The 24,486-nt window shown below is 43.8% G+C and overlaps 4 protein-coding genes across 4 annotated transcripts; 3 read left to right on the forward strand and 1 right to left on the reverse strand.

Annotated features, from left to right (window-relative positions):
* Window positions 1-1,307: 1,307 nt before the first annotated feature.
* On the forward strand, window positions 1,308-2,591 carry LOC306929188 (lanC-like protein 2; the record flags this gene model as incomplete). The annotated part of the gene is made up of 1 exon (XM_079509634.1): window positions 1,308-2,591. The coding sequence occupies one exon, from the start codon at window positions 1,308-1,310 to the stop codon at window positions 2,589-2,591; it is 1,284 nt and encodes a 427-aa protein (XP_079365760.1).
* A 1,315-nt stretch (window positions 2,592-3,906) lies between these two features.
* Window positions 3,907-5,385, forward strand: LOC306929885 (xaa-Pro dipeptidase-like; the record flags this gene model as incomplete). The annotated part of the gene is made up of 1 exon (XM_079510619.1): window positions 3,907-5,385. One exon carries the CDS (start codon window positions 3,907-3,909, stop codon window positions 5,383-5,385), a length of 1,479 nt encoding a protein of 492 aa, XP_079366745.1.
* Window positions 5,386-7,776: 2,391 nt separating this feature from the next.
* fbxo2 (F-box protein 2) lies at window positions 7,777-14,544 on the forward strand. Its single transcript, XM_079509384.1, has 6 exons — window positions 7,777-7,861; window positions 10,955-11,020; window positions 11,894-12,020; window positions 12,470-12,562; window positions 13,554-13,692; window positions 13,828-14,544. Exons 2-6 carry the CDS (start codon window positions 10,984-10,986, stop codon window positions 13,966-13,968), a joined length of 537 nt encoding a protein of 178 aa, XP_079365510.1. The 5' UTR covers window positions 7,777-7,861; window positions 10,955-10,983; the 3' UTR covers window positions 13,969-14,544.
* Window positions 14,545-15,318: 774 nt separating this feature from the next.
* Window positions 15,319-17,830, reverse strand: svbp (small vasohibin binding protein). The gene is made up of 3 exons (XM_079509542.1): window positions 17,671-17,830; window positions 17,186-17,322; window positions 15,319-16,991 (listed from the first exon to the last, which is right to left on the reverse strand). Exons 2-3 carry the CDS (start codon window positions 17,297-17,299, stop codon window positions 16,905-16,907), a joined length of 201 nt encoding a protein of 66 aa, XP_079365668.1. The 5' UTR covers window positions 17,300-17,322; window positions 17,671-17,830; the 3' UTR covers window positions 15,319-16,904.
* Between the last annotated feature and the right edge of the window lie 6,656 nt (window positions 17,831-24,486).

The following is a 24,486-nucleotide window of genomic DNA, read 5'->3' on the forward strand; positions in this document are numbered from 1 at the left end:
TCGGGAGCAATTAGGGGTTCAGTGTCTTGCTCAAGGACACTTCGACAGTAACTCTGCGGGAGCCCGGGTTCGAACTGGCAACCTTGCGGTTACCATCCAGGCACTCTACCCCTGAGCCACCGCCGCCCCAGTGACATCTGCTGGCAAATCCCATTGTCATATATGGGATTTGCTGGCTCTTACATCACACTCCACAGGAAAATCAGAGCACTTGTTTGAGCCAGAAAACCCCAGACCACAGGAAATCTACTCAATGTTAAAAGTTCAGGTTTTTTGGGTGCAAGAATTGAGCTCAGAAAACCTAAAAAAAATAAAAATAAGAAAAATTACGAAAACATTTTCTTTTATGTCACAATCTCTTTAAAAGAAAATTGGAAAATGAAAAGCATCAGGGAAAGAATCAATATTATTACAAATAAATGTAAAAAGTAACAGGTGAGTAAAGTAAAAAATCACACCCGTTTGAAGTGAGGGGCGCACTCATACATCATCATACATAATCTATTCCGGCCAATCACAATTTGCGTCCTCACCTTCTTCTTCAATGTTTGTGTTTATGCAGTTTGCACAACACTCAAAACTGGCCATACAATGTCAGTGGCATTCAATGTTAGTGTTTGCACAAACACTCAAAACTGGTCATACATTGTCAGTGGCATTCAATGTTTGTGTTAGGACAATGTTTGTGTTTACACAAAACCCTCAAAGCTGGACATAGGAGGGGCTTCTGCCCCTCAAAAAGGACGGGTGATGGACGTTGAAGTTACAATGGGTCTGTAAAGGAAGGGGGGCAGGGCAGCTATACTGTATCAAGCAACTTAAAACTGTCTGGTGTGCATGTGTTCACATAAGCCTGAGTAAACGATGAAACGACCAAAGGTTTTTTGAATGTGAAAAATCCCTTTAAGTATTTGATGATGATGTATGATGTCTGATGATCCCACATGACGTCAAATGGGGCGGACTAATAGACTAATGGCGGACTAGACTAATTCTACACACAAGAAAGTTGTTGGAGCGGTTAACGCTACTCAAAAAGGTGCGCTTAGTGGAATACATCTCTTGTCTATGATGTCAGTCATCTATGATGTATCTATGATGTATGACTCAACATGAAAAAGTAATATTTCAACTGACATTGGCTTCACATAAGTTATGATTGTTTGGTAACTATTTATTTATGTTGCTAATTATAATTAATAAATAGTACAATAAGGAGTTTATATAAGAACCTAGGAGTGAAGCCCTAGATTTATTATTTAGGGCAGGTTCCAAACTATCTGGGGTTGGGCCGCTGTTGACATAATATGGGAGATAACTTGTCAAAAAGACTGAAGCTGGACGTTGCTACAAAGCGCTCATTTATCAACCCATATCCAGACTGTGACCAGGGCAGCCTCACGTCCAAAGCAGGACTGGACGTGGACTGTAATAATGAGCCCTTTGACGTCAACGGGAAGGTGAGCGCGGCCTTCCAGAAAAAAGTCCAGAATAAGATCAAAGATCTCCTGCAACAGATGGAGCAAGGTCTGAAGACCGCCGACCCCCACGACTTCTCCACCTACACCGGCTGGACAGGCATCGCTCTGCTCTACCTGCAACTGCACCGCGTGTCCCTCGAGGCCTCCCACCTGCAGAGAGCTCTGGATTATGTGAACAAAGCCCTGAGGAACCTAAAGGGCCGGGTGGTGACCTTTCTGTGCGGAGACGCGGGGCCCCTAGCGGTGGGGGCTGTGGTCCATCACAGGCTCAAGAACACCGCCGACAGTAAGGAGTGTCGGACCAAACTTCTTCAACTGCAGAGGGCGATACCGAGTCCGGCTTCAGACATGCCGGATGAGCTGATGTATGGTCGAGCCGGTTACCTCTATGCTCTGCTCTATGTCAACAAGGAGATAGGACCCAATACAGTGGACGATAGCACCATCACTAAGGTGGTCACAGCCATGCTAGCGTCTGGTAAGAATCTATCAACAAAGTGGAAGAAGACAGAGCGCTGTCCGCTGCTCTACGAGTGGTACAAGGAACAGTATGTTGGTGCAGCCCATGGCCTGGCTGGCATCTACTACATGATCATGCAGCCAGGGGCAAAGGTTGACCCAGATGTGCTCACAGAGTTGGTGCGGCCGAGCATCGACTACGTCCGCCACAAGAAGTTTCCCTCTGGAAACTACCCCTCTGCGCTAAGCAAAGAGAGCGACCGGCTGGTGCACTGGTGTCACGGAGCCCCTGGTGTGGTGCACATGCTCATCATGGCATACAAGGTGTTTAAAGACGAGAAGTACTATCGGGATGCAGTGGAGTGTGGAGAGGTGATCTGGAACCGAGGTCTGTTGAGGAAAGGTTATGGAATCTGTCACGGCACTGCTGGGAACGGATACGCCTTCCTGTCCCTCTACCAACTCACAAAGGAAAATAAATATCTGTACCGCGCCTGCAGGTTTGCGGAGTGGTGTTTGGACTATGGGAGCCATGGCTGTCGCATCCCTGACAGGCCCTACTCTCTCTTCGAAGGCATGGCTGGCACGATCCACTACCTGTCTGAGATGACCCAGCCTGAATCCTCCAGTTTCCCTGCCTTTGAGCTTTGACCTGTACACCTCTCCTTGGCCACAGAGATTATGGGATTGAAGAAGCTGATGGTGGTGGGGAGCAGGTTGGTGTCGGCTGAGACGTTCTAAAGATAGAGGATCTGAGGGTATTGCTTGCAGTGATAAATTAATTCAGGCGTGAGGCCTTGTCTGTTGGGAAATAGTCCAAAATCTTAAACAACTTGCGTTCATTCACTTTCAACCTAGCATGTCAATTTTGGTCATCATTATGTTGTTAAAAATACTACTGCCATTGCTATGGGTGACACTAGGGCAACCAAAGAAAGAGAAAGAGTTGTGCCATGCCATCTGTGTTCACTCCATCCCAAAAACATAGTGGGTTGAGTTTCTGACCCCATATTGACACATCTCTTCTACCTCAATGGCTGAGATTGTATACACATCGCTTGCCTGGATCCAGAAGTCATTTAAGGACCTGCTCTGTCATTCATTCAAACAAATGTTTATAATAACTTTGTTTTCATTATATAACATTCAATATTAATAATACATTCTCTAATGACTTCTGCTTTACAGAAATAAATTAAAAGTATAAAGTGTGTTTGTGCATGCATGTGTGTGTGCGATTGTCCGCTGCAGCTAATCAACATGGGTGTCTTTACTATTTAGGTGTATCCGTGTTGGCACGCCCAGTCTGAGAGAGGGCCCATATAAAATACTTATATGCCAGACATATGCCATTATTAGATCACATCTTTTTTACATCATTATTTTTTTGTATTATTATTATTATTATAGTTTTAAAAACGCCATTGACAATGAAGGGAACATTTAGTCATCTTGTCCCTAACACAAACATTAAATGCAATTAACAATAAAGAGAAGTTAATGTTTGTGTTGGCACCGTTTGTTTTACATCACAATTACATCACCTAATCAACATGAGTTAGACTTTAATATATTAGCGCCCCTCACTTCACACACTACACAGGTGTGATTTTTACATTTGCTGGTGTTCCATTTCGGTTTACGTATTCTCGACTTTAATTGGGCTAATTACAAGGATGGGATTCATATTACTAGTGTAGTACCTGTTAGATGGATTCATGGCATCCGTATGATGTCATTATTATGATACCAGTAATATGGCACGCACGCACGCACGCACGCACGCACGCACGCACGCACGCACGCACGCACGCACGCACGCACGCACGCATATAAGGCACAGGTATGAAGAATTCTCCTTTTTAAGAACACGTCATGAATCTGACGTAAACCTTTTTAAAAGAACGTTCTTATAAGAACACATTTCAGCAAAATAAAAATGAACAACAGAGTTTGTGAGAGCATCATGGCATCTGCCGTGGAACCCACCTATTGGCTCGGTAAGGACACCCTTAGAGTGTCAGCAACCCTATTTGCCGAGAACCGTCTTGGACTCATCGAGGGGCTAAAGGTTAAAGGAGGCCTTCAGCCCAGGTCAGTGGTCGTTCTACAGGGAGGGGAGCAGAAACAGAGGTACTGCACTGACACAGACATTGTCTTCAGACAGGAGTCTTTCTTCCACTGGGCTTTTGGAGTAACGGAAGCAGATTGCTTAGGAGCCATTGATGTGGACACAGGGAGATCCATCCTTTTTGTCCCTAAACTGCCTGAGAGCTATGCCACTTGGATGGGAAGGATCCATCCTAAAGAGCACTTCCAAGAGAAATATGCAGTGGATGAAGTTCAGTACACGTGTGATATTGTTGGTGTCATGTCCAATCTGAAGCCAACAGTCCTCCTTACCCTACGGGGGCAGAATACAGACAGTGGCAGTATATGCCGTGAAGCCTCCTTTGAAGGAATTAGCCAGTTCCAAGTCAACAACACTCTTTTACACCCAGTTATTGTGGAATGCCGTATGATCAAGACCGACGCGGAACTGGAGGTCCTGCGTTACACTAACAAGATTTCCAGTGACGCCCACAAAATGCTGATGAAGCACGTGAAACCTGGACAGAAGGAATACGAGATGGAGAGCCTGTTCAAGCACTACTGCTACACCAAAGGGGGAATGCGTCATGTCTCCTACACCTGTATCTGTGGAACGGGCCACAACGCGTCTACTCTCCACTATGGCCATGCTGGGGCTCCCAATGACAAGACTATTATGGAGGGAGACATGTGTCTGTTTGACATGGGTGGAGAGTACTACTGCTACTCCTCTGACATCACATGCTCTTTCCCAGCCAATGGGAAGTTCACAGCAGAACAGAAGGCCATCTATGAGGCGGTGCTCAAGTCCTCCCGCACCGTCATGGCTGCCATCAAACCAGGTGCGAGATGGACGGAGATGCACCGGCTGGCCGACAAGGTGCACCTGGAGGAGCTGGTGAAGATCGGCATCTTGAAGGGCAGCGTAGATGACATGATGAAAGTCCACCTGGGCTCCGTGTTCATGCCCCACGGCCTCGGACATCTACTGGGCATTGACGTCCACGATGTGGGGGGCTACCCAGAGGGTGTGGAGCGGATCGACGAGCCAGGCCTTAGGAGTTTGAGGATGGGCCGGCTGGTTCGGGAGCGCATGGTTCTGACGGTGGAGCCCGGTATCTACTTCATCAACCACCTGCTGGACCAGGCCCTAGCGGACCCCGCCCACAGCTGCTTCATCAACAACCAAGTGCTGGCTCACTTCCGTGGCTTCGGAGGGGTGCGCATCGAGGACAACATTGCGGTGACTGAGAGTGGTGTAGAGCTGTTGACCTGCGTCCCTCGCACGGTGGAGGAGATCGAGGAGTTCATGAGTGACCCTGGAAGTCCCTTTAGTCCTGTGAACATCCAATGAGATGTTCTAATCAGATGTTGCCAAAACACAACTGGGCTCAATTCTATAGGCATCTGAAATAGCGGTGCAACTATGCTTTTATTGTTATAGTTAGTGTGTGTGTGTGTGTGTGTGTGTGTGTGTGTGTGTGTGTGTGAATCAGGAGCCAAGCACAGCTGTTCCTGAGGGTTGTAATGACCCTTCCTGACTCCAATCATGCTGCATGCAGGGGTCAAAGGTCCTACTCCAAACGCCACTGAGCAACTTCTATTGAAATGAATAGCGGGTGGCGGGGCTAACGCTCCGGTTCGGTCTCTATCCTTTTATTACTCTACACCAAGGGGCCAGTGAAGCTATTCAACGTTGAAGCTCTGGGCCCTAGTGGTAGGAGGAGGGACTACAGGCGGACCCGTGGATTCACGACCGGGAAACCCCGTGCAGCTGGGCTTTAACATTGAGCGCTCGGTTGCACTTCCGCATTTGACCACCAAAATTTGGTGGTCAAATGCGGAAGTAGACGTTCTGAGACGGTACTTCCGGCAGTCTTCCGGGTGCTTCAAAACGCCACTGAGCAACTTCCACTGACATGAATAGCTGGGGGGGGCGGAGCTTCGCGCCAGTTCAGTCTCTATATTTTTATATACTCTACACCCATACACTCTAAAAAGCATGGTCAAAGGTCCTACTCAACTCACATACAGAGTAGACAAAGGGACACACAAAGCTATTCATTGGAGACAGTGTGCACCACTCAAAAATGATGACCGTTGCAGCCACTCATTCGATGGCAGTTTCGGAGAAGTGTCAGTTAATTTATTTAATTTTTATATAGTGATACTGCAGCAATGCAGTGTCACTCCTAAATCTGTGGAAGGTCACCGCAGCAAAGGCCAATAGTCAGAAGGAAAAGAATAAATGCATAAATGTCATGGGAAATAGTAATTTAGTACATCAAGTAACCGAACAATCAGAACTGGAATGTGAACTTGGAATGAGAGTCTTCCCTGCTGTAGGTCAGGCATTGTCTCTCTGTTTTACAGGGTGAAATGGTTCATTGGTTTGGAGCACCTCCACAATCATACGGGCGATCTGTGAATCGCTGTTATGGGAGGGGATTTCTAGAAGAGATCTATTCTGGTATGAGAACACAACATTGATATACCAGGAAGATAATGTATAATCATTAAACAGTAAAAAGGTTAATCATCTTTTGAAGGTAGAACAAAAGCTAGGAAATCTCCACCTTGTGCTCTAGTGTGTGTTTTGCTTGAAATACTTGATGACGTTAATTTCATGCCGAGTTTTGTGTGTGTACTGTACATTATACAACAGGTCGTTTCGAGGATCGGTTCTGAAGTAGCCATCTAGCCGTGCTTAAACAAGCATGATGGAACACCTAATCAAAACATGAAATGAGCAGCGCTCTTATCATCAAACGTCATCACAATTTGCGTCCTCACTTTTTGTCTTCAATGTTTGTGTTTACACAAACCCTCAAAGCTGGACATAGGAGGGGCTAGCGCCACTCAAAAATCAGCTGTGCTGATCTCCCAGCACAGCGTGCACCTCACTCGTGTGAAGTGATGGGCGCTCTCTTATCATACACGCTCTTATCATCATACACATCATCATACATCAGCCAATCAAATGATCACATTATGTGCTACAGACACACACAAAGCTGTGAAATTATGTTTTTTTTTTAGCAAATATCTTATCTTAGTTATAATGAAATTGAGTTGACGTGTTTTCTTTTTAAGGGTAACTGTTGCAATATTACACTCGAGGGTCGTGCTTTACTGTCATTAATGCACGTCTGTGTTGCTTGCTGCAGGAACGAGCCGATAGGTGAGTCCCGTAAGCCAGTGGTTCCCAAACGTTTTCATGCCAAGGACCCCCAAATTGACATGCATTAGTCTACAGACTACCATTTAATGGCAATTCTATCTCTGGGACCCCCAATTTATGTAAAATCAATGTTGATTTAACTCTGAGAGTGTACAAATGGAACCAAATGGACCCGTTAGCTTCCATTTGGTTCCATTTGTACACTCTCAGAGTTACAGACCCATAAGGGTCCATTTGGTTCCAAACTATCGTTTAGCTGGGGACCCCCTGGAACTCCCTCAAGGACCCCTGGGGGTCCCCGGACCCCACTTTGGGAACCACTGCCGTAAGCAGCACAGAAGTGAAGTGTGGTAAAGCACACCCTCTTGTCACGTGTAATATTGCTTAAGTATACTGTAGTTCTGCTGATTTCTGCTAGGTCTATGCTGTTTGCCTCTCTCAGCTCGCATTGTGCTCCCCCTATCGTGTGTGTGGGTGTGTGTGTGTATGTGTGTGAGCGTGCATGCATGCGCGTGCCCAGGCTATATAAACCACTCAGCCACAAGAGTGCTACCCTGCAGTGGAGCTCAAGTGTCAGACACAGCAGCAACTGAGAGGCAGACAGGACGTGACGGAGACAAACAGAAGACTGCACTAGCGTTCTCTGGCTGTGAGTAGGACATTCACATTCTTATTATGCATTTAGGTGGAGCACAGAGTTCTGTCCTTTCACTGCAGTGCACTGCATGTTGTTAATGTGCATGCAGGCCTATACTGTATCATTGATTCTTAGATCACTGTCCATGGGAGCAGATGACTCAGCAGCAGTTCAACTTAGTAAAAAGTAGTCAAGTTTATTTGTTATCAAGTCTCTTTGTTCGGCACGAGTCACAGATCCTGTAAATGTGATAGTGTTTCTCAGTTTAGGCAAGCCTCATCAATACTGCAAAGCACAAGGATTCGCACATTGCACACTGTTTTTCTGCTGACTGACTTCTTCTGACCATCTGAATCTGATCTGATCCTCTGTGATGCCTCCTATTCAGCGGTTGAAGGGGGGTGGCTTTTCCCCTAGCTGTTGTGCTGTGAGTCAGCAGAATGGGCATTAGTAGTGTTTTGTGTGTGATGTGTATGTGTATGTGCGTGTGCATGTACTGTGTGCGTGTACATGTGGGCTGGCTGGATGACTTTCCCCTGGGCTCAATGATATTGACCCGAATCTGTCAACAGCATCCATGGGAGTCTGACCTCAGCAGAGTCAGCATGCCTCTTTTTTTGGGTGGAGCTCAGTCTCATTGTGTGTCAAAACAGAAACATCAAAACATACCTTAATAAAGGGGAACCGTATTTGCACCCAAATCTAGTTTTAATAAATTTGAGGACACAATAAACATCATCGTACATCATCATCTCATACTGGTCAATCAGAATGTCTGTTGCCACAAATTTATGTCATAGGCCTATTTGGCGGACATTTGACCATGACCCTTCATTGTCAATGGCATTTAATGTTTGTGTTGCGGACATTTTACGTCATATTTGGCGGACATTTGACCTAATTTCTCCTTTCATTGTCGATGGCAAATATGAGACATGTGGGGACAAGATGACGAACATTTTCCCTTCATTGTCAATGGCATTTAATGTTTGTGTTGCGGACATATGACCTAATTTCTCCTTTCATTGTCGATTGCAAATATGAGACGTGTGGGGACAAGATGATGTACATTTTCCCTTCATTGTCAATGGCATTTAATGTTTGTGTTGCGGACCATTTGTGGGGACAAAAGCTATAGGAGGGGCTAGCGCCCCTCAAAAATCACACTTGTGTGAAGTGAGCGGCAGTGTTGGGAAAGTTCACAGTTCAAAAATTAACTATTTCAGTTCATATAGTTCATAATTCAACATTTTGAACTAAAGTTCATGGTTCCAAAAAATGAACTGTTTTAGTTATTTTTCGTTCTTTTTATTTATTTATGTATTTATTTTTATTGTCACAGCCCATAGCCATATAGAACCGCAGACTTTATTCCTATAGGGAATAAAGTCCAAACCTTCACAATGACGTTCATCAAGCAGAAATACAGTACGTTGTTCAGTTCACGTTCACCCAAAATATGAACAGGTTCGTGAACGATCGTTCTTTGAACACGTTCAGGGACAACACTGGTGAGCGGCACCTTTTATCATGATGATGATGATGAAGTCATCAAGTGTCCTCAAAGTTCCATAAAAGGTCCATAGACTTGGTTGCCACTGCGTCATAGTTAAATTACTGTGGCACCCACTACGGGAGGGCACACACAAAGACACGCATTGGAGCTGTTAGCGCCGCTCAAAAAAATATAAGAAAGAAAGAAATACAGACAACACACAAAAAAACACAAAACACACTCCAACATCATGTTTATCATGTTCTCAACTTCATTAAAACAGGATTTGGGTGCAAAATCCGTGAAGTTCCCCTTTAAGCTTTCAAGGAGGCTTGACTAAACACAACACTGCTTGACACAAGATTGTAAAATACACTGGGAATTGTGCAGTTGGACTCAGCTAAAACGTGGACTGTGAAATAGGAGTGTTATCTTGCTGGGCACTGGAATCTATGAAAGCCATGATGACATATGAGCTATATGCTTGTTTTGTGAGAATACAGGATATAGTTTATTTGGCTGCAATGGAATTGATAGAAAGAAATAATACGAAGTCCTGAAAACTCCCTGTGCTGTGCTACTGCCTGTTTGGAGAAGAATGAACAGTATTATTGTGGTGCCAGAAATGAGCTGGGCACAGAGCCTCACTGAAAAGACCCAGTAGGGCTTTCAAATTGGTATCCAAGCAACTTATACAAAGTTGTTTCTCACACTTGCTAATGGGTGTGTGTGTGTGTGTGTGTGTGTGTGTGTGTGTGTGTGTGTGTGTGTGTGTGTGTGTGTGTGTGTGCGTGCGCGTGTGCGAGTGCATTTGTTCATTTGTGCTTGAAATATCAGGAATATGGCTGTGTACCATTTTTGTGGGAGTGGAGAGGATTGATCGGTTTGTCTCCTGCAGGCGTCTTTTATTGTGTTATCAAGCCTCTGTATTTGGTATGAAGTTACATTTGATACAGTGTTGCAATCAGTTTGTCTCCTATGCAAGTCTATTAGTCTATTCGGCTTGTTAGAAATGCTCTCACCTCATCTTGATTATTTGCCAGATTACTATACCGTAGTTAACTGCCAAGTTGACACTACAACCTCAACATTATCGAGTCTTCATCACATGGATCTCCATATATGGAGCGGACCAACACCAACATGATCATCGGCTGAATTTCCATAATAGAGCTGACTACACATCTACGTCTGACATCACGGATCTCCTGGATCTCCATATATGGAACTGAACCCTACTGACTTCATCACCTGGATCTCCATATATGGAACTGATGACACATCACTCTGACAGCAGGATAAAAAGGGCAGAGTTCCCCATGTCTAACAGATGCCAACCAACGTACTCAGGTAACTCCAACGATCTCAAATCCCCAGAATCTACTGTCAGGACACAGGCCTACCTCTTCCAAGACCTTTGACCTTTGTAGATTATCAGGTCAAGAACACCTCAACTCATACAAGTTAAGGGATCTGATACCTCCATACCGTATACGACTCATACACTCCAAGGTATCTGGCCTTACAACCCAGATACCTTTATTAGCGGTACTTTTCTTTAGTAGTATCTTTCACGGAATCATGGCTGATGTCGTTTGTGTCCTATGCAGGCATTGCCGTCTCAGCATCACCCATAGTCATGGCCAGAAACCTCCTGAAGAATCCCAGTGGAGAAGGTAAGAAGTCTATGTGTATGTTAGAGAGCCTACATCACCATTACATCCATATCACACATAAAAACTTTGTAACTAGGTTTAGGTTTATTTATTTAGCACGTAGTACAAAAAATAGACAATAACATATCAAAGAACAAAAATACAATGCAAGGAAGGGAAGGGAAGAAGCCAGCTGGCTTATTTTGAATCCTTTCCTGTATGGAAGAGGTCATTGATTTAAACAGATTAAAAGTTCATTAAGAACAATACAAAAGTCTACAAGTTGGCGAATGGGGGCAGCTGTGCAATAAAGAAATAAAAACACAGACTGCACAAAAAAGGGAAATAAACAATACAGAACTACATATGATATGAATAGCATCAGGTAGGGCTTTCATGACGAGAGGACAAAGGAGCACTGCTTTGGGTTAGAGTATGAAAGCTGTGTGTTCAATATTGAAGGTACCCTTTGAAAGTGCTCCATTTAACCCATTTACTGAAGAAATTATGCAAGGCACTCTTTAATACAGTGAGAGTGAAAGAATAAATAAGACAATACTGGTGTATACTGTATGTCACAGTATGATTGGAAAACCAGTCAGATTGAAAAAGGTGCACTATAGGTTTCTCTGACGGAAGCGTGCCACTTGAAGGTGACTTGCTTGAGCTTAAGATGCCGAGCGTTGCGAAGACACCTTCAGTCGACTCGTTATGTACCGATAGGTACAGAATCGTAGATCAACGTCCCCCCGAGTCTTGGTACCGCCGAGAACTCCTTGTATAATCGGACTGGTTTTTCAATCGTGCCGTATCATATACCTATGTGTTTTGGGAATGGCACATGTCCTTAACCATAATACAAGACTATTATCAGATTGTGCATTTTCATCCCAGAGCAGCTGGAGTCCTGGGAGCTGACAGAGAATGGTGGCAGCGAATGGCAGGTGGAGGACATGCCCGGAAGCTGTGGTCATGACTTCTGTAATGACGGAGTGACTAAATACTTTGCCACTTCTTTTGAGTGAGTGTGTAGTGTGTTATTATAATGCATGCTCATTGCTCATAGTGTGTGTGTGTGTGTGTGTGTGTGTGTGTGTGTGTGTGTGCGTATGGGTTTAGATTACTGTTTTTAAGGCTTCTAGACGGCAGCTATCCTTGAAAGTATGATGGGGGGATGGAAAAAGGCATCCTTGACATTAAAACTACACCTGAGTCTGTATGGTGTACATACTATATAACTATCTGAGCCACAGCAATGTAATTTGATCTATTTAACCACTTACAGTAAACCCTATACTTGGTGAATTATCTGTTTTCGTGGTTTCGCTTAAATATCTTCATTGAAAATAGCTGATCTGCAGTACAAGCTCACAATGCGTCGCAACAGGACGCATTGTGAGCTTGTCGATCTGCTATTGTCCTGCGATTCTGGGGTTTAAGTGGTACCACCCTCCTCTCTCTCTGTCCTAGGCTGTGTCTGAAGAGACAGGTGATTGATCTGCTGGCAGAGGGCTACTCTCCTGAGGACCTGGATGCACAGCCTGCTGTACATGTGGAAGACTGGTGAGTCAAAAACAGTGAAATACAAAAGAAAACATACATGTTTATTATGTATCACAATATACAAAGGATAAGCCTGTGATAATCGTATTATTAGCAAAGATAATGTGTAAACAAACAAACATTACATTTACACGACTGAAGATAGTGCTGTCAAACAAATCCAGTAAGCCCTCAAAGCTGCAGAATAATTTGGAGACAACCCACAGGCTAATCTCAAAATGTATCAACGGTCAGCAGACATGGAAGAAACAATCTGCTAAATATGGTGAGCTAGCTTTAAAAGCCTCATATCAAGTCACATTGAAGGCTTTCTAAAATAAATAGAATTACAGTTTTTATACAAGTGGGGGTCACTGTTTCGTCTCTGTCAGCTAAACTTGGTCGGACAAATGTTGAAGATCCAATCATGGATTTACTCTACAGACATTTAATTTGCACGGTTATAAAATAATGATAAAATAAAATACTTAACATACAAGCTCTGACTTTTAGTTCAATTAATCCCCAGCAATCCTGTTTTTCCTTTATCAGTCTCAAACATAACAACATGAACAGCTGCTACAGGAGGTTTGAGTGCTTATGAAAAGACAGCATCTCATATAGAGGGTATGCACGTGACATCATCATCATAACTGGAAGTTATGCGAGGATGCCTACTGAGTGGCAAAAAACTAATTTCTGGCCTTGACAGCCCATACATCCAAACAGAAAAGTCTTATTTGATTGCATTAAATGACTTTAAACAACATTAAATTCACTTTGCCACTCGATCTGCCATTCACTTTATGCATGCGCATATCCTTTATTGTGTGAATAGTGAACAAAAATGGTTGTTTCCCAGTCTCCAAAATTACTCAAAGTATTAATTTTACTTGGCCCGGGCAATTGGGCAACCGTTCTGACCACTTAGACGTGTGGGCATGTTGGGAACCGCTGATGTACAGTACACACACGCCTCCACTCGCTGATTAATTGTTCACTCATCCTGCAGGTACAGTGGGAGGACAGACTGTGGCTGTACCTACGAGGCGACTGTCTGTCTGTTGGATGAGAACCAGGAAGTGCTGCAAGAGTTTAAGCCGGACGCAGTGACCCTGGACCCCGACTGTGACGACTGCTCATGGAAACAGGTACACAGAGAGAGGGGCATGATCAAGGCGCAGCAGACACAAACATAGAGCTTGTTCAGCCCTGGCATGAAGCTTGTGCTATGATTACCTTGATGGCAGTCTTGTCTGACAGTCAGTTTTGTCTTTGACCTCCAGGTGAGCCACACATTCACCGAGTACGGCCCCGGGCTACGGTTCATCTCCTTTGAGCACGGAGGACAAGACAGCAAGTACTGGGACGGCTCGTTTGGAGTGAGAGTCACCGGAAGCACCGTTACCATTGAGATTGATGCTTGAAGCAAGACACGGGGAAGTACAGTAGAGGACATTTATTTGTATGGCGATGGAGGAGAACAGAAAGGGGAGTTTAGTTGTGGAGGAAGGGGGAGGGATGATGCTGCACAAAGGATAGAAATGAAGGGGTTGCTAATGGACACAAACTTAAAAGGTAGGAGATGTGATTTTTATTAAAGGTTGGCTGATAAGTGCAAAATGGAAGAGCGTCGTCTTAGAGGACTAGTTATGCTGTGTTACGAGCTATAGTAGGTTGCACCACTGAGTGTCATGCAGTGGCTGTATCTATGCTGAGAAAACAGAGCTGCTGCTATCATTTTAAGGATCTGTCAAATTACATGCTTTGTCTGGGCAAGTAATGCAAGTAATGCTACAAATACTACTACGTAACTACTGTGGTGTCACCCTGGCTTTATTAACGCCTATGGCCTCAGTCTAAACTACTGCTTGAAATGCAATGATTACTACTAACTCCCTCGCCTCAGTGACACGTTAAGGCATTACTTGGTGGACGGGGATAATCTCTTCGGAAGCAATTGAGTGTTTTATAATGACCAAATAATAAACTATGCATTATCAATCAGTCAAGGAATTGCTTGTCTTTCTTTACAGTATTTGGTCTCACATGAAATCTCTTTCTTATGGGAGATTATCTCAATGAATATGGTGACACGAAAAGCAACCAGTTTCAAATATATAAACATCTACGGCATTTGTTTGACTTTGGCATTGACCTCAGTGACGCACTGTATAATTGGGTTCTAGCCTATAGCAGCATATCAGGTGGATATACTGTAGATGAGATTTCAATCACTGAAATGTTTTTGTGTGAAACATAAAACTGTATGTACTGTAGCATACATATGCTGTACATTATTATAAATTACAACTACTGTATAACTAACTAACAACCTATATCCCTTAATGATGATAACCAATACGCGTACAGTATTGAAGAGTTAACGCTTTTAAGACTGGAATTCCACCTAACAACCCTACAGAAATGCAAGACAGCAAGACCATGTCATAAAAAAGTGATCCAATTCTAAATGAATTTGGAGCTTGGAGAATTGGAGAATTGCCTTTGGCAGCAGTGTGATATTATTAGTCACAAGCCAGGCTATGCGTGTTTTTCAAGATGTCTATAAATGCTCTAGTTTGTCTATAAATGCTCTAGTTTGTCTCTAAAGCAAGAGGATCGCTCTAAGACCGAGGTATTTCTACAAGATGAAGACGCATTTTGTGTATGAAGTGTGAACACATCTCGCTTGTAGTGTAAATGCTCAGGAAGAACCATATTTCAGTGGCTTATATACAGAATGGAAACGAGCTGCTAGTCTCCCAGTAGAATATTTTAGGTTTAATTAATTAATGTATAACAAAATAAAAAATACCACTTGACAACATGATATTTGAGTCCGTATTATGACCTTCTGATGAAGGTCATATTATGGGACAATTTTTTTTTACCTTTTCACTTTACGCAACATGTTTATTGACAAATTCCCTTGTGGGGAATATTTTCACGTTTCATTTATTATAATTTTTTTAACTGGGTTTGAACAGTGCATTTTGATTGTTGTTACGAAATAGTGAAAGAAATTCACTATTTATACAAACACATACAATTCTGAGGCCAACATGTGGTACTGGTGCACATGGCCAGGAAGAAACACACACCCACATTTAAAAAATGAAATACAGTATTCAGCCAATTAGAACAGCTGTCAGCCATTACACATCGATATAAATAGTTTAGGTTCCAAAGCCTGTAACAGTATGCAACATTAAATCAAGTATGCAGCCATTTGGTGCTGTATATAATGTCTCAAACAAAGTTTTCAATGTGAGCAGTGGCCACCTTAAACACATTAAGGACATTGACCTTTTAGCAAAATGTCTCTGATGACTGTGGGGAGAGGTAGTCATCAGAGGAGTAGTAGTAGTAACAGAAAAGTGGGCCTGGATGGTTGTTGGTTTGAATCCCTGGACGAGGTGAGAAGCGATTCTTGGGGAAAATAAGTGAGCTTCTCTCAGCACTTTCTAAAAATTACAACTTAATTCCAATTAACTCTTGTACAATGCAATTAAAAGTAATATTCCACTGAATACTCCACTGTCAAATTGATTGTGTCGATCAATAAAAAAACAGTTTTGATAGCATGCAATGCAACGGCATAGAATTAAACATTTTCTGTACCAATTCTGAACATGGTCTGATCCTACAATACCCAGAATTCACCACGAAGCCTGCCCCTAGTAGCAGAGGGCTTGATTTTGTGTTTTACATACAGTACATAACCCAGCAATCAATCTGTGGTGCTTTTGATTTGTTGCCTGGGATACAGAGGTCACTGATAGTCTTAGCACCATGTATTGATCATTACTTGCTAGCTACTGATAAAAACACTGTGATAAGGCTGGAAAACTCTTATCTTATCAAAACACGGGGCTTCTTCCACATGTAAAAAGCATTCAGAAACTTTTCTGGACAAATAAAAAAGGTTACAAAAATATCAGACAATGAAGAAATGTCAGTGACAATAATGCATGTCTTGCAGGAGGTAAACAATGTTCTCCCTTTTGTTCATTGTATTTACCTACATGTGCATTCCATACTGGTCTTGTGGTTCACAATAACAGTCTACCATCACACATTCATCCAAAGAATGGAGTCAGTGTGTCCAGTCTGTAACACATCAGTTGCACAGTAATAGCCTTGGTGAGCGAAGTCTGTAATAAAGAGAAATCTACAGACATAATTGTTTCATTCAGTTCAGTCAGATAAAAGGTGAAGGCAAACCAACACACATGTGATTGAGTATACGACAGGACAGGACAGTAGTTTGGTTTTGTGATAGATGTGCACACACATTCACACAAACACGTGTTAGTGAGGGATGCCCTGCGAGAGACAGAGGCAAGAGACACAGATGGTCTTATTCTCCTTGGGATTGCATCTGTTTACAGAAGGCCTCAAACTGTTGCTGCTCCAGCTCCGTCATCATTTTGTTCAGGGCATAAATCTAAAAGAAAAGAAGGTGCTCTCAGAGATTGCTATTATCCCGGTTTATGAGACAGAGAAGAGTTTTATCACACCACATATAGTGCAAACTAACTACCGCAATAAACTGAAGTGGTCCGGTACTATGTTAGAATTGTATCATAGTGCATACAAGAAATCCTTAAAAGATGAACACACATGGAACAGTTGGCTCACCTCTGCCCTCTGTCGCTGTTTGAGCTCCTGCTGAGCAGATTTCTGCTTTGCCCTGTCACCTCTGGTAGGAGTAGAGTTCAACTTCTGCTTGTCTTTACGACAGGCTGGCTCCATGGCTGTTTTACACTTGATCCACCCTGAAAATAAGATTTGGAATATTTCATCTCAAGATATTCCCATATTATTGACACGATAAATGTTCAATACTCTATAGTTGCAATTGCAAATATGGATGATAATGAGGCTTTAGATTAGAATGCTAACCAATTAACATGTTGAAAAGCCTATAACAGAACCTATAACATCACACTTTTGAGCATGCATGTGCTAAATTATAAAACCAGACACCATGTCTCAGAAACATGTAGAATTAGCTTAGCTAGCTAACGCTAGCGTTAACTTATTAAGTATAGATGATCCATTCTAGACTCTGAAAAAGGTTACGTTTATGTGACATGTAGAATGAAGAAGCCTGTAGATCTCACCTGTAGATCTAACCGCATGAAAACGTAACGAGACGCCAGCAAGTAAGTTGGCTGTCGCGATTTGACAGCTGAGCTTCCAAACAGCTGTTATTATGGAGGTGTTAGCTGTAAACAATTCCGACTGGAATCACGAAGCATGCCTACCGCGTTCCCACCATAATCATTTCCACAATAATTTCCAAAATCGCGGACAGACCCGGAAGACGAGAAATTACAGGAATTTAATCAAAATTCCTGGCATTGGAGCTCAAGTCTGTCCTCTGGGGAACCGTAACTAGTCACATTATTATGTCCCAGATTATAGATGTATCCATTTGATTTGCCTACACACTACACAGCAAACACAGCACAGCATTGTTCTTTAGCAACTTCTACCCACAAGAGGTCGCCTTTGCCTAACAGATCAGCTATAATTTCAATAGCGACGTAGCCTATGTATGTTGCAGTTTACAGCTTTTCCATTTATTTGTTGATTGTCTTTTGCGCGAAGTATTTTGTGCTTTCCTTTTCTTTCAGGGAGGCTCTAATTGCAGAGAGAGAGAGAGAGAGAGAGAGACAGACTGACCCCACTGTGCATATGTGACTGTGACAAGCCAGTGGAATATTTGTGGCAAGTGACAAAATGAGTTGATGTGTGTATTTGAGAGAGCGTGCAGTGTTTGAAAATGAGAGGATGTGATTGCAGATAGCAGGTTTGTGTTTGACACACAGCATCCATCTGTCTTTTTTCACTGTGCTTAGATGCCATGACAACTTGGGACCACCCAGACCCACCTGCCACACACACACACACACACACACACACACACACACACACACACACACACACACACACACACACACACACACACACACACACACACACACATGCACAGACTCCCCTCAGGCCATCTCTCTCAGACATAAATCTGTGTTGGGTTGAGGAGTGAACGTGACACCGGCTGAGGGGTGGTCCAGAGCAGATTTATCACTACAGAAACAAAAACAGCCCATTATAAAAGGACAGAATACCTAAACATTCTGCCATAATAAGAATCGTTCCCAGCTCATCTCTCCTACAGACAGCAAATTTGTGAGTGAGCTAAAGCAGGCTGGCTTAAAACCAACTACAGCACAAACCAACCAGCCCTGCATATAATGGCCATATTTTGTTGTGAACTTGACTCTGAACACACACACACACACACACACACACACACACACACACACACACACACACACACACACACACACACACACACAAACACGCGCATGCTCGCACACAAACACAAACACACACACACACACACACACACACACATACACACACACACACACACACACACACACACACACAGACACACGTGTGTGAGAGAGAGCGTGCGTATGGGCATACATGTGTATGTGCCCTCTAGCAAGGCTGCTGCCACAGAGATTTATCACACAGCATACCAAAGGCATTCCAATGGCTTACCTGGATTTATCCTCCAACTCAGGAGAGCAGAGCACTCCCCTTGGAATAATATCCTGCTAGGAACAACTACCAAACACCACAGACAACACACGCACATGCACGCACACACAAACACACACCCATGCACAAACACACACATGCACGCACACATGCACGCACGCACGCACGCACGCATGCACGCACTCACGCACGCACACGTGTCACATGCACACACACTACTCATTCCCGCATTGGTTTAAATTGTAACATATAAAAGCAATCAACTTTATGTATTAAGTGTGATTTAAAACGTAGCCTACTTTAACAAATCGCTTTAACAAAATTGAGGAATGGATGAAAGCATGAAATTAAATGCAATAATAAAAATCTATCCCCAGGCTTGAGCGGATGGAAGGAGTGCGCTGTGCATGCGGCAGAAGTAAAGAAACGTTGTTGGGAGATGGAAGTGAAGAGGTGCGGAAGATTGACGGATGGAGAGATGAGCAGAGCTTTATGGAGTGGCAGAGAGGGTTGGAGGAGGGAGGGATGGATGGAGGTGTGGAGAGATGGACTGATGACCAGGCAGAGGCACAGGGTGTGTATTAGGAGCCCTGTTCTATCTTAAAGTCTCTCTTCTCTTTCTCTCTCTCTCTCTCTCTCTCTCTCTCTCTCTCTCTCTCTCTCTCTCTCTCTCTCTCTCTCTCTCTCTCTCTCTCTCTCTCTCTCTCTCTCTCTCTCTCTCTCTCTCCAGGGAGAGCATCACTCTGACTTCTCTTTCACACCAGCGGCCCTGATCACACAGACTCACCACAACCTCCTAACCCTACTCGCCAATCAACTTGCCAAGATATACACATGGACGCACATTCACATGTAACACACACACACACACACACACACACACACACACACACACACACACACACACACACACACACACACACACACACACACACACACACACACACACACACACACACACACACACACACACACACACGTAGACACATGCGCATTCATGTACAAGTGCATACACACAAGTCTTTCAGGACTAAAAATAAACCTCTATGGTAACTTTACCTAAAATAACTCATGCATAAGTCACGCATGCATGCAGAAACACAGACACATACACACTCTCTCACACACTCTCTCTCACACACACACACACACACACACACACACACACACACACACACACACACACACACACACACACACACACACACACACACACACACACACACACACACACACACACACACACACACACACACACAGACAGAAACACACTGTTTACACTCCCCTACTTACCCACAGGCCATATGCATTGTAAAAGGTACATTTTTACACTCTCAGAGTTAAATGAACACTCTGGGTTTTTACTGTATACCACCAAAACAAACTGTAAATGTCATGTGACCTTATATGCAAGTGTCGGTGTGAATGATACAAATGCATGCACGCACGCACGCACACGCACAGACACAAGTGTTTGTGTGTGTGTGTGTGTGTGTGGGAGGACTTCACGGCCGAAATGGTGACGAGCCAACCAGATTCGTCTGGAACCAGGCTTTAACCAACCAGGGCCCAGTATGCAAATATGAGGCGGGACATTGAGAAAAAAACAATCTAATACTGAGAGGGACGATACTAACACAATGATACACAATGATATTAGTAACTCTGGTCTCCCCCAGGGTTAGTATCGAAGTGTCCTTGGGAAAGACTCTTGCTCCCGATGAGCATCAACCTTGCATGGTTTCCTCCGCCTTCAATGTTTGAATGAGAGAGAGAGAGAGAGAGAGAGAGAGAGAGAAACAGAGTATGATTCATTCAACAGTATGATCATGAATTTAGTTGAAAGCATATACTGTACATCAGCGCCAGCGGTCAAAGTGGGAAGTGGAGGCGCTGTATAACTGATGTGCCTCAGTCATCTAATGGTGAATAATGGTGACTCCACACACAGACTAAAAGGAAAAACTCTCTCTAACTAAATCCCTTTAATGTCTGCATCTCTCCCCCTCTTCCTATCTACCAGGGCCCCCTAGCCTCTCCTTTGCAGCCAGTCAGCCAGCTGGGATTGTCGTGGAGACTGGGAGTCTTTGGGTTCTAATCTCCTGTCTCTTCATTCATAGGACTGAGCCCTATGCTGTCTGGCAGAAACCTCTTATGTCCATATTCTTACTTTTTGTGAGGTTTTTTTTTTACAGCGTCACACAAAAGTAGCGTTTTGAGCTTGTCAATCTAGTACTTTTGCTACTCTTGAATTTGGACATAGGCTACAGTGTGTGGTTTCCACAACAGAGACGATATGCTTGCTGTACGATGAATAGCAATAGCCAATCTGCAAGTTCACAGTGCTTTACATTGTGATGTGAGCTGACCTGCTATTTGATCTTTCCAACCATTTTTTTATTTGTTACAATTTTACAATTTAGCAGACACTCTTTATCCAGAGTGACTTAAGCGACTTACAAGCTCTGGGTTTGAAAATAACCCCAACTTTGACCCCACGGCTAAGGCACAGAACTGTCAACTTTGACCCCACGGCTAAGGCACAGAACAGTTGCCGGATTTGTTTTACCTTTAATACAGAATGCTCGGTTGTTTATTTGGCCCTATAGTGAGTAGGCCTACAATTAATGGGTAATATATTACAAATACACTGGCTTATTTCCTTTCTCAATGCCTTGTAATTTACAAATTAGGCTTAATAATAACAATAAAACATTTATAATAATAATAATAAAGAACTGCACAACTGCCTACTTGCGTGTTGCACACAAGTAGGCCATAAATGGCCTATTAGTGCGCAAGCAGAGCACGCAAGTACTGTCGACGCTACAAACTTTCAAATCTCAGCCTCTCTGTAGAACATTGGAATTAAATACTAAAGTCGGGTTATAACTGGCTGTCAATGGTGACGTAATTACGATATGTATTGGTTGGGTAACAGGTAACGTATGTATGTATATACATGTATGTAAGTTGTAAGTTTAAAGTACTATACTGCGTAATTAAGATATGTATCAATGCCGGGGTATAACTGGCTTGACTTTGACTTTGACTTTGACTAATTACGTCACCATCGACAGCCTGTTATAACCCGACATTGAAACATATCTTAATTACGTCACCATCAACATCAGTATATATACCACCGAGCATACGCACATTCGTACGAGCATGCACGACCACAGTACTTGCACGCTCTGCTTGCGCAAGTAATAATAATAACCAGTAAGCGAGCCGCCTGGGTGACAGGAGACTGCTGGGCGAGCGCTGGCGCTTTGGCATGAGGGTCAGATCAACATATGGAATGTCGGAACAGGTCAGCTCCATATATTTTGGAGATCTAAGGGTGGCAGCGGGGGCAGTGTCTTGAGTGTACAGGGTTTGATGAGGTCTGGCCATATATGGAGCATGTGTTGAGTGTACAGGGTTTGATGAGGTCATATCAATATCAACATATGTAATGTTAGAACAGGTCAGCTCCATATAATGTTAGAACAGGTCAGCTCCATATGGAGATCTAAGGGTGGCAGTGGGGGCAGTGTCTTGAGTGTACAGGGAGGCGTGGGTGACTATAACTTACGGACGGACGGACGGACGGACGGACGTACGGACGGACGTACGGACGGACGGAGATGCTGGCTTTCATAGTAAATGAATAAATCACATATAGTAGTAAATCTAAATCTGCTGTTGCACGTTGCTGTGTGCTGCATCTTACAACTGGTGAGCTGACACAGCTGCACAAGACTAACTTATTCATGAATGCCCTGTGCCCCCCCCCCCCCCCCCCCCCCTCAACCACTGGTCCTTGACACCCCTACTACCTCCATCTCCCATTCCACCACACTCCTTCAGCCTGCGGGGCGAAGAGAGAGGGGTGATAGGTGAGGACATGGAGGGGGCAAGGGCTGCGGCCGAGGAGGTACAGTACAGGAAATGGTGTGTGTGTGTGTGTTTGTGCTGTGTGTGTGTGTGGGGTGGGGGGGGGGGGGGGTGTTGATGATGACGAAGGTGGTGTTGGTGGATGAGGATGAGGGGGAACAGTGTATCCTTTAAGACCATGTGAGACAGCAACACGGTCAGTGTTTGGCCTGGCCAGCTCCTCGGGACTGCATGTACCCTGTGTGTGTGTGTGTGTGTGTGTGTGTGTGTGTGTGTGTGTATGCGCGCACGCGCGTGTGCGTGTGTGTCCCCATAATATATCTTCTCATTCTCTCACTTTCTGTCTCACTTTCGACCTGAGCCTTTTCGACCTCCTTCCTTAATCCTTCTTTCAATTCAATGTAATTCTATTCAGCTCAGTACAATTCAATAAAACTCAAATAAGTGTGCTTTCTGTCTCTCTCTCTGTCTTTCTCTGTCCCAGGAGCTGCTTCTCATTAAGTGTGTTTGCTTTGGCTGGCACGCGGTGGCACTTAGCAGTAACACACGCACACGTGTATATGGGACCATCATACAGTTGCAGTACACACACGCACACGTGTGCAGTGACACACACATGCACGTGTGCGCACGCACGCACGCACGCACGCACGCACGCACGCACACAGACAGACACACACAAACACTGACATGCACTTTCTGTTTGTTTTGGCAGTGACCAGGTGCCACTTAGCAGAGCCTCTAAACGCCAGCGATCAACCTAACACACTGCCATGTTTACATTTGCCGAGCGGACACGGACACGGACACGGACACACACACACACACACACACACACACACACACACACACACACACACACACACACACACACACACACACACACACACACACACGTGTGTGTGTGTGTGTGGACCCCAGAAAGAATAGTCTCGGTGTAGAGTAGACAAATGGGGAATTGGGGATCCTAATGGGGATCCTTAATAATCAAAAAACAATAAGCAATACACACACGCACGCACGCACGCACACACACACCTATGCTGTTATGTCTATGCATTGAGTAATATTCAATACATCAAGTTGTGTAACCCTTTTATGGAATTCAGTTACAAAGAAATCATTGATCATGGTCAAGACGTGACCTTAAAATGTGACCAATTTAGATTATCTGTTCATGTGAACACAATGTTGAACTTTAACTGTCTTAGTGGACTAAAACACTGTGATTCATTTGACCCTTTATGAAAAGCCACCATACTGTATTTATTGTTTGCCAGACTATTAGAGGGTGCATGCAGGCTCAGTGGTTTAGACTTTAAAACATACTCTACAGATTTGATCATCAGTGAGTTTAGTTGTGGCAACAGTCAACAGTGTTCTTGTTTGTGCTGCCATGTGCTCTATATTGAGGTGTGCTGGAGTAAGACAACTCCCATACTGCTCTGGGTAAGAGAGTCTGCTAAGCACAAATAAGATAT

Source organism: Electrona antarctica, assembly GCF_951216825.1.
Source record: "Electrona antarctica genome assembly, chromosome: 9".
NCBI classification, from domain to species: domain Eukaryota; kingdom Metazoa; phylum Chordata; class Actinopteri; order Myctophiformes; family Myctophidae; genus Electrona; species Electrona antarctica.